At 32.9% G+C, this 11,731-nt stretch overlaps 1 protein-coding gene across 1 annotated transcript in view; it reads left to right on the top strand.

The window, feature by feature from the left end:
- Positions 1–5,871, top strand: part of SEMA3D (semaphorin 3D) — a 206,559-nt gene extending 200,688 nt beyond the window's left edge. Inside the window, exon 18 of the mRNA XM_037736584.1 lies at positions 1,555–5,871. Within this exon, the coding sequence (XP_037592512.1) occupies positions 1,555–1,980 (426 nt within the window). The 3' untranslated portion in view covers positions 1,981–5,871. The remainder of the gene's footprint in view (positions 1–1,554) is intronic.
- The last annotated feature ends 5,860 nt before the right edge of the window (positions 5,872–11,731 follow it).

The following is an 11,731-nucleotide window of genomic DNA, read 5'->3' on the forward strand; positions in this document are numbered from 1 at the left end:
GAATGTAAATTAATTCAAAGTTAGCTCGTATTACAATAGCATTTCCAAATGTCTGGGCTTTTAGAATAAATTCATAAGAAAAATAATACCATATCCAGCTTACCAAATGGGCAACATAAGAGAAACAAACAAACAAAACTCGGATGGTGTGGATTCAGTGCAGAGCAAAGGCAGGCCTGGAGACCATTCAGCCTCATTAACCAGGGATCTGAGCTGTGACCTGCCTTTGGCCTCAAATGGTTCCCCGCCAGCTGCACTTCTCTGGCACAGAGGGTGGCTTGCCATATACTTGTTAGTTAACTGGGCTGGTAGCCAGAGATGTTTCTTTTCCATTTCTCATATTTCCAGAATTGGGAAGATTTTTTCCTACATATTTTTCACATAAAGATTCAGAGTACAATCCACCCACTGTGAATAAATTTAATTTGGCCATCTTTACGTCTCCTTGATTTCCATCGACTAAAAGTCTACAATACAGGGGCAGATGTGTAAACTGGGAAATCTTCCAAACTTCTTTGTTGTTGTTGTTATTCCACTTAATGCTGAGCCACTCAACAATGCTCCACATTTAGCAGGGCTCTTTTGTTGGTAAACATGCCTCTAGTTTTACTGAAGATAGGTTCACTGTTCACACCGTATCATGGGCCAGGCAAACTTAATGTTAGAAGTAGACGTCTTTTAGTAATATTACTTCAATGGCTGGAGAGCATCACATTTCAGTGGAAAAGAGCTTTGTGTTCATTGTGCTTTCTCACACTTGAAATCATGTTACTATGTTATAGTACACGGAGGTATGGCAAATATTTCCACAGATGACAATCTAAAGTATCACATATATATACAGTATCAAAATTCAATCGACAGTAAAGAGGGAAATTCAGCTTTCAATGTTGCTAACCTTCTGACTAGGGTCCTACTCAATTACAGTTCTAACATCCAAAAGACTATACCCATACCTTTGGGTCTGACTTTAAAGAAGTCATCATTCACAGCTTTCATATGCTACTCACATACTTTATTTTGTGATATCTGGAAAACAGTAAATTTCATTTGGAATTATTGTTCTATTCTACCCTATAGATAGTAGCATATAGTGAAGCTCATTTTCTATTTAATGATTTTAAGTGTTGCTTTCTTGCTCCAAAATTCAGGTGCTAATTTATGATCTTGGTACAGTAATTTGTATCTGAAATCTCTGTTAAGAAGGTCACGTGATAGTTTCCAGTTTTTCATGACTTTTAACAGTTTTTAATTCCTATCTGTATACTGGTAGAAAAAAGATAATAATTTATAAATTCTTCCCATGGAGTTTTGCTAAGTTAGACTTAATAAAATACAAATTTGAAAAATTCAGGATATAGTTTGTGGGCTATTATTTAGTTGAATCTTTTCACCCTTTTTAACTATGGCTGACAATATTGTGCTTGATGCAGAGACAGAGAGACAGTGAGTATGTCTTTTAAGTTCATCTAAGTAAAACTATGTGGCCTCTTTTCATTTGCTCTTAGCTTTCTCTGTTTTTAATTTATTACCTACATTTTTCCAATTCTGCAGTTGAAACCCGATGAAAGGATCATCAAAACAGAATATGGGCTACTGATTCGAAGTTTGCAGAAGAAGGATTCTGGGATGTATTACTGCAAAGCACAGGAGCACACTTTCATCCACACCATAGTGAAGCTGACTTTGAATGTCATTGAGAATGAACAGATGGAAAATACCCAGAGGGCAGAGCATGAGGAGGGGCAGGTCAAGGATCTATTGGCTGAGTCACGGTTGAGATACAAAGACTACATCCAAATCCTTAGCAGCCCAAACTTCAGCCTCGACCAGTACTGCGAACAGATGTGGCACAGGGAGAAGCGGAGACAGCGAAACAAGGGGAGCCCAAAGTGGAAGCACATGCAGGAAATGAAGAAGAAACGAAATCGAAGACATCACAGAGACCTGGATGAGCTCCCTAGAGCTGTGGCCACATAGTTTTCTACTTAAAGAAAAGAATTTTTTACCTGCAAAAACACTGTCTTCTGTTTTGTATATCCCTTATATTGTAATAATTCATAAATGCTTAGTTTGGCTAAGGCACAAGACAATAATCCGAATAAGATGATATGTGGTGAATATAAGAAAGGGCAAAAAATTCATTTGAACCAGTTTTCCAAGAACAAATCTTGCACCTGCAAAGTATAAGAATTATCCTAAAAATAGGGGCTTTAAATTTGTAAATGTTTTATGTTTTGAGTTTTGAAATTTATTGTCATGTAAATAACTGAGCTAAGCAAGCACCAAATTTAATATTGTAATAAGGTGCTTTATTCCCTCAAATGTCCATTAAGCATGGAATTTACCATGCAGTTGTGCTATGTTCTTATGAACAGATATATCATTCCTATTGAGAACCAGCTACCTTGTGGTAGGGAATTAGAGGACAGACACAAATTAAGACAACTCCCATTATCAACAGGAACTTTCCCAGTGAGCCGTTCACTCCTGGAGAATGGTATAGGGATTTGGAGAGTTGCATTATTTCTTTCTGGCCACAGGGGTTAAATTTAGGGACCTATAACATTGATTTACTGAAGGGCATCCATGCTTCCCCCAGGATTTCTGTTGACTAGTTAGGAGTAACAGTTCACAGAGAGAAGTTGGTGCTCAGTTATGTGTTTCTAGAATACATGCTAAGCTCCACAGGGACAGAATGCTTAATAAATATTTTAATAAGATATGGGGAAAATATTTAAATAAAACAAGGGAAACATCATGATGTATAATGCATCCTAAGGGGAAGGCATGCATATGGGATTTGTTAGAAGACAGAAGGAAAAAGCCATAAATTCTGGCTTTGGAGAAAACTCATATCCCCATGAAAAGGAAGAACAGTCACAAATAAAGTGAGAGAAACGTAATGGAGCTCTTTTCACTAGAGTATAAGTAGCTGCCAATTTGTAATTCATCTGTTAAAAAAAAAATCTAGATTATAACAAACTGCTAGCAAAAGTCTGAGGAAAAATAAATTTTTCTGCAGAATCATAGGAAGAGTAGACATTTTATTTATAACCAATGATACTTCAGTATATATTTTCTTTCTTTTAAAAATATTTATCATAATCTGTATATTATTTCTTTTTACTGCCTTTATTCTCTCCTGTATATTGCATTCTGTGATTATATTAAAGAGAACAGGAAAAAACAATATATAACACGGAAAGAGAGAATTAAGAAAATGACAATGCTGGGGAGTGGGGATATATATTTGTTGAATAACAGAACAAGTGTAAAATTTTGACAACGGGAAGGGTTAAATTAACTCTTTGACATCTTTTCTTCACTCAACCTGTTCACATTGCTGAGTTAATCTGTTGTAATTGTAGTACTATTGTTTTAGTAATTTAACAATTAATAAGCCTGCCACATGTAAAAAGAACCAACCTCATAATATTAACATAAACATCTTTCATATTTTGCTAGTACTTTCAAATGTTTTCAATTTGACTTTCCCTCTGAATATGTATGGTGTGTTTCCTGTCTGTTTAAGCAGAACTCACCTTTCCTTCTTGTAACACAGAACGCTTAGCCTTCTTCTGTTTTGCCTTTTTCACGCCCTTTATAGTGTGAAATGAAAAATTAGTCACTTCCTCACATGGAAGGCAGCTTTTCAGAAAACTAAATAACAGACATTTCTCGTTTCTCATGCATTCTACATATCTTGAAAGAAAAGTCTGTGAGAAACCCCGTGTGATTAGAGGGCAACTAAATGCAAGATCTGTGGCTCTATGTTGAGGGCATTGTCTCTCTCTTACATTTATTTTATTTGCATTGCTTACCTATCTCAAATTAGTCAAACTGATATATGAGGTTTAATAGTCCCTTTACTGATAAATATTTGTAGGTATTTCACTATAAGGAAAAGCTAAGGAATAATTTTAATAAAAGTGAACCAGAACAAATCACTCATTTAAAAAGTAATGCAAAAGAATAGTGTGGCATGATCAGACTACTAATTGAATAGCATAACAAAAGTATTTGTAATGATAGATTTGCTTGGACAGAATGTTCCAGGAACTCATAGCAACCTCAAAGTTATTAAGTGGGAACATTTTTAATTAAAAAAAACTTCCAAATATTTGTGGGTCCCAACAGTAATAATCAAATAATGAATGACTTTGGAAAAATTACATGCAGCTCAAATGTTAGGACTGATTTATGAAAATAAATTTTATTTTCATCCAAATTTGAATGTCCAAACCATTTCTTAATTACTGCTTTCTAATCCTAGTTACTCAGTCAAAATTTGGAAAACTTATTTTATGACCACATATAATATTCTGGCTGCTTTGGATACAATATTCTTAATTTATAATAATTAGTTAAAATATATTAAATGTATTATTAGTAAAACAAAATTTCACACAATAAAAAAGAACACAGAGGGCCAATATTTATATGTATTTATAAAGAATATCTAAGCTATGCTTAATTTTTTCTTAGCTTTTTAGTTTAGAACATTATAGAAAGAATATGAATATATTAAATCCACAAACACACTATATACTTTCCTACCACTGACTATTTTACCAAATTTGCCTTAAAATAATGAAAAAGAAAAGTATAGTTAATGGTTTCAAATATGCTTTCTAAGAAATTGAGTCTCTATGGAGGGGATCTTAAAATGCCTGTTTACTCAAGGTTTCATATTTTTCTTGTCTCTCATACATATGTCTTTGACTGCCTTGTGTGTTCTTTTCTGAATTCATTTCAGCTATTTATGCCGCTAAATAGAATCCTGCATGTCTGCATTCATTTACATTCAATTTATTGTAAATTTTCAGAGTTTGTTTAGAAATGAATAGTCTAATTAATTCATGTAGAGCCCTTTTTTCCAAAGAGCTTGAAATACTACATCCACATTGTTGAATAAACACTTTTGGAAACCAACCAAATTATTTAAGAAATGGAAAAGTATTCATAGAGAAATCTAGTAATTTGCAAAAGCCACTAGAGTAGTAGAAGAATTACAATTCACAAATGTTTCATCATTCTGTTGACTAAAACAATGCTCTTTTACAATATGCTGGCTACAAAACGGTCTTACTCTTGAATTTTGCTTTTGGTTCATATTTTGGTTCTTCATATTGTAGTATGTTTTGTTCCTGCTGAATTTTATAGACTCAACTAAACAATAAGCTATTAGTAGTCACTTTTTTCATTTTTATCAAAATTAAATTTCCAAGGAAAATTTGATATTATTCAGCTGTCCACAAAATAATAAACAAGAACATTTATTAATGATTTTCTTAAATATATTTCATATTTATTTATATAATAAATACAAATGGAAATCAAAACTGAAATAGCCTCCCTTTAGAATGTCACATTTTTCTTTGAAAACATGTTGGAATTGGTTAGCCTTATTGGGAATGGATAATTTGGAAACAAACTGAAAAAAGATATTTGATATGTTTTTATAGAAGATGTATTTTCATCATATTAAATGATCACAATTTTAAATAATTCATCTTACATGTGAGGCTAAAAAAATAAAATCTAAGATTCCCAGATTCTATACATTAGGAGTACAAAGACAGGATCATACGCATGACCTATACCTCTCATTTAAATATTTTGTAGTATAAAGTATTTATGGAAAGTGAGATAGATGATTTCTGGAAAAGGGAAAAATTTGTCAGATGCCATAGTTAATCACATAATTTAAATCTAGTATTGTGAGTGGTTAGCAATCAACTTTGAATTTATAGTTTTGCTATTTTAAAAGAAATGTAGTCTTGTAGTATAAAATAATTAAAAATTGTTAAATGTATATTTTGGTTGTATTATAATGAAACACAAACATCAGTGTTCTATGATTATAAAGACTATTAGTTTGTTTGCAAATTTTGTTTTTAAAACCCAAATATGGTGAACAAATTATATATATAAAATGGGAATAAAGAAAATATTAAGATCAATATTTTCTAAAATTTTTGGTCGATACATTTTACACTGTAAGTATGCAGTAATTTCATTTATGAAAGCAAATAATGTGTCTTACCCAATTTGATGCAACTATATTGCTAAGCTTCATTGTGATTTAATTTAGAATTTAGTGGGTTGAGATGAATGTTATTACCACAAAACTACTTCTTTTTAAGCTTCCAATTGCCATCTGATTATTTAAAAATACTCATCTATATGTTTAGCTGTATTGGAGTATAATTTATTAAAGAGTAAGCTGAGGTTTCTGTCTTTAATTTTGCTTTATAAAAACATTTTTAAAATTTATTTTACAGATACATATTTCTGTATGTCTGTACAGACAATTTGGTACACACATGAAGAATATTTTATGTTTGCAAATACATAATATAATGTCCCACAAATGTGGTATTCAAATAATATAGAGAGATACTGTGTTGAGAAATGTCAAGTTTTTTTTTTTACTTCACTGATAAGCTTCTAACAGAAGTTTACAGTAATAGTCTTTAAAAGAACAAATAATTTCACACAAAATACTTAAAAATTCTTACTTCATTTGGGCTACTAAAAAATACAATAAACTGGGTGGCCCATACACCACAGATATGTATTTCTCCCAGTTCTGAAGCAAGGGAAATTCAAGATAAAGGTACTGATCGATTCTGTGTCTGGTGAGGGCCACTCTGTGATTCATAGACGGTGCCTTCTTGTGTGTCCTCACATAGTGAAAGGGGTCAATAAGCTCTCTTCAGCCTATTTTACACAGGCAAGAAATCCATTCATCAGGGTTCCACTCTCATGACCTAATCACTTTCCAAAAGGCCCCACTTTCTAATACCATCACCTTGGGAGTTAGGATTTCAATGTATAAGTCGAGGAAAGAGGGAAAACAAAAATTGAGACAATAGCAGAGCTCTTAGGTCCTAGATCATGTCCAAGCTTTCACTGTAGATGAAATATAAGATTAATAATTGAGAAAATTCCAGGCATATTTGTTTGATATCTTTGATATAAATATGTATATTTATATTATACATAAATACCATATAAGTAATTCTCAAGACAGAAGAAACAACAATGTAACAATTTAGTTGAGAATGGAAAGCATTAAGACCACACAAATTGTGGTTTTTATCAATACGGCTTTACTAGTCAAAAAAACTCTTGCCCAAAGAAGATGAAGTTGCAAATACCTTTATTGTTTGTTTCAGAAGCTCATATACTTCTACTTTACATATATATTGGCATAAACACTCATCTTGGAGAGTGATTTGGCAATATCCAATGAAGTTGGATTTTAGTGGATTGAGATGAATGTTATTACCACAAGTAACTACTTCTTTTTAAAGTTTCCAATTATCATCTGATTATTTAAAAATACTAATTTATATGTATACTGTATTGGAGTATAATATCTCAAGAACAAGCTCTTCACAATTAGTATATACCCTAAGGAAACTTCTCCACATGTGTAATAGTAGACATTTTTGAAACTCTACTACATGACAATTATAATAGAAAAACAAAACAATCTATATGTTCAAGAAAAGGAGAACGAATATGCTGAAATATGCTACTAAATAGATACAGAAGTTTAAATTTTTTAAAAAAAGGTTTTATGTATCAACATAGAAAAATCTCAAAAACGTAATGTTAAGCAAATAAAAGCAAGTAGTCTAGGCATGCAAAAAAAAAAATTGTCCTTAGTATATCAAGTTTAAAGAAGCAAATGATACTGCTTATGGTACATAAACTCATATGTAAGTAGTAAACACAGAAAAACAATTTCTGGAAAAGTTAAGTACTAAATTCAAAATTGATCTTCCTCTAAGAATCGAGGAAAAGCTACTATTGCTTCAATAGCTTTTAAAATCCTTAAAAAAAAAAAAAATCTAAACCTGGCCAGGTGCAGTAGCCCATGCCTATAATCCCAGCACTTTGGGAGGCTGAGGCAGGCAGATCATGATGTCAGGAGTTCAAGACCAGCCTGACCAATATGGTGGAACCCCGTCTCTACTAAAAACACAAATATTAGCTGGGTGTGGTGGCACATGCCTGTAGTCCCAGCTACTCGGGAGGCTGAGGCAGGAGACTTCCTTGAACCTGGGAGGTGGAGGTTGCAGTGAGCCAAGAGCACCACTGCACTCCAGCCTGGGCAGCAGAGCAAGACACCATCTCAGAAAAAAAAAGAAAAAAAAAACAAAAAAAAAAAAAAAAAAAAAAAAAAAACAAAACAAAAAGAAAAACTAAATGCAATAGAGTAAAATGTTGAATCTTGAAAAATTTGAGTATTAGATTACAATTTTAGTACTATATATTATTGTCAACATAATTGTGTAATTGAAATAGTTCAAATAAAAAGTACATAAAGGACTCTGTCTCAATACAAATGAATTAGTAGTAAATTCTGAAGACAAAGAGATAAAGAGAAAAAAGAATAACACAGAAATAGTAAAAATCAGTCATTGTATAGTAAATAATACAGTTCCAGTTGTTCTTACAACATGGACTTTCTTGGACACCCTGAATTTTTAAAAAAGATAAAGACCTTGGTTGGCCTCAGGGAGCCAGGAATAATATCTAGTCTTCAAAGTAACAACCTATTGTTATGAAAATGACTGCAATGTCTAAGATATCAAGCTATTTGCTTAATATACCAGAAGACTCTGAACAGCTGAGCTGGCCTTTTCTTGGATTGAATACTGTTTAAGGTTGATGTCTAAAATACAGAATTTATTCTTCCTGGCTTACAAATCAAATTTATAAACCAACTAATGCTCTTTATGTAACCTGAAACATGAAGAGAAATATTTACATCATGTTAGATGTCTTTAAATGTTTCAATTGTTAGTTTCTTAATCAACTAACAATTGATATATAATTGTTGATATATAATTCTATATCAACGTAATTTTCACTTGTAATTCACTATGAAAGTTTTATGTGTAGACATAGGCCAAAAGTTAGCTGACCATTTCAGACTTTAGCAAATTCTCAATTTTATTGGATTCTGCTAGTAGGAGCTAGAATAGTTAAACAAGTATTTTAGGAATATAAGGTAGCATACTCTGAGAGTATTAAAGTACATAAACATAGATAACAAGAAAATGAGACCAATTTACTAGGTGAAAAGTTATCATTTAGAAGCAAGAAAACAGTTGTTTAATGGGCGATATTTCTCTATGCTTTTAATATATTGAAACAAATTACTGTTGAGCAATTATCTCCAATTATTGAATCGTATTTAAATTGTAGCTCTTTCTTGCAGGTCATTTTTACCACAGAAAAACAAACAAAAAACTTTGAATCTCCTATGGTAATTTTTGTCATTGTAATTAGTCTTTAAAGATATTTGGAAGTAGCCTTTGGTTTCAGTGGCTATGGCTAAAACTAAGAGGGATAATTACCACTTTATTTAGGAAGACAGAGGTCTGATTACTAGAAACTTGCTTTTCAGGCTATGTAGTGATTTAATCCTATAGGAAGGGGGAGACATCCATAGAAAAAGAGGGAGAGTACTATGTCAAGGGAGCACCCTGTGGGACTAAATAATCTCAACAACAACCTTCAGCTCTAGACTTCTCCTCTGACAGAGCCTACCCAAGCGAGACTGAACCAGAAACCAACTCTGGTAATCTAACAAAACAAGGTTCCTTAACACCTCCAAAAAAAATCACACTAGCTAACCAGCCATGGACCTAAACCAAGAAGAAATCCTGATTTACCTAAAAAATAACTCAGGAAGTTAGTTATTAAGCTAATCAGGGAAGCACCAGAGAAATGCAAAGTCCAATGTAAGGAAATCCAAAAACATGATACAAGAAGTGAAGGGAGAAATATTCAAGGAAACAGACAACATAAATAAAAAACAATCAAAACTTCTGGAAACAATAGACACACTTATAGAAATGCAAAGTTCTCTGGAAAGTCTCAGCAATCGAATTGAACAAGTAGAAGAAACAAATTCAGAGCTCGAAAACAAGGTCTTTGAATTAACCCAATTCAACAAAGTCAAAGAAAAAAGAATAAGAAGATGAATGAAGCCTCCAATAAGTCTGGGATTATGTTAAACAATCAATCCAAAGAATAATTGGCGTTCCTGAGGAATAAGAGAAATCTAAAAGTTTGGAAAACATATATGGGGAAATAATCAAGAAAATCTTCCCTGACCTTCCTTGCTAGAGACCTAGATATCCAAATATAAGAAGAACAAAGAACACCTGGGAAATTCATTGCAAAAAGATCATTATCCAGGCACATTGTCATCAGGTTACCTAAAGTTAAGATGAAGGAAGGAACCTTAAGAGCTGTGAGAAAAAAGCACTAGGTAACATATAAAGGAAAACCTATCAGATTAACAGCAGATTTCACAGTGGAAGCTCTACAAGCTAGAAAGGATTGGAGCCCTATCTTTAGCCTTCTCAAAGAAAACAATTAGCCAAGAACTTTGTATTTAGTGAAACTAAGCTTCATATATGAAGGAAAGATACAGTATTTTTTAGACAAAAACAAATACTGAGAGAGTTTGCCACTACCAAGCCACTACTACAAGAACTGCTAAAAAGGAGTGCTACATCTTGAAACAAATCCTGGAAACACATCAAAACAGAACCTTTTTAAAGCATAAATCTCACAGGACCTATAAAACAAAAATACAATTTTAAAAACAAAAACAAAAACCAAGATATACAGGCAACAAATAACACAATGAATCATACAGGCACTAAATAGCACAATGAATCAGATGGTACTTCACAATACTGACACTGAATTTAAATGGCCTAAATGTACCACTTAAAAGATACAGAATGGCAGAATGCATAGGAATTCATCAACCATCTACTGCCTTCAAGAGACTCACCTAACACATAAAGACTCACACAAACTTAAGGTAAAGGGGTGGAAAAAGACATTTCAGGCAAATGGACACCAAAAATGAGCAGGAGTAGCTATTTTTATATCAGACAAAACAAACTTTAAAGCAATGGCAGTTAAAAAAGACAAAGAGGGGCATTATATAATGGTAAAAGGCCTCATCCAACAGGAAAGAATCACAATTCTAAACATATATGCACCTAACACTGGAGCTCCTAAATTTATAAAACCATTACTAATAGACATAAGAAATGAGATAGCAACACAATAATAGTGGGGGACTTCAGTACTTCGCTGACAGTACTAGACAGGTCGTCAAGACAGAAAGTCAACAATCAATCAATCAATTTAAACTACACCCTGGAACAAATTGACTTAACAGACCAATACAGAATATCCCACCTAATAACCACAGAATATACATTCTATTTAACAACACATGGAACTTTCTTCCTAACAGACCATATGATAGGCCACAAAATGAGCCTCAATACATTTAAGAAAACTGAAAATATATCAAGCATTCTCTCAGATCACAGTGGAATAAAACTGAAATGAACTCCAAAAGGAACCTTTGAAACTACCCAAATACATGGAAATAAAATAACCTGTGCCTGAATGATCATTGAGTCAAAAGTGAAATCAAAATGGGTATTAAAAAAAATTCATCAAACTGAATGACAATAGTGACACAACCTATCAAAACCTCTGGGACACAGCAAAGGCAGTGCTATTGAGGAACTATGTTAATTTCTCATCCGGGGTCCACAAGGGATGTAGTTTCAAAGGCAAGAACTTCCCAGTGCCATGCCTCCATCCACCTCCCCATCCGGGAACCTAGAGTTCTTTGTGTAACTTTCCTGCAGGCAGGCTAGGTAAAATT

Source organism: Cebus imitator, unplaced genomic scaffold (assembly GCF_001604975.1).
Source record: "Cebus imitator isolate Cc_AM_T3 unplaced genomic scaffold, Cebus_imitator-1.0 Scaffold26, whole genome shotgun sequence".
NCBI lineage: Eukaryota > Metazoa > Chordata > Mammalia > Primates > Cebidae > Cebus > Cebus imitator.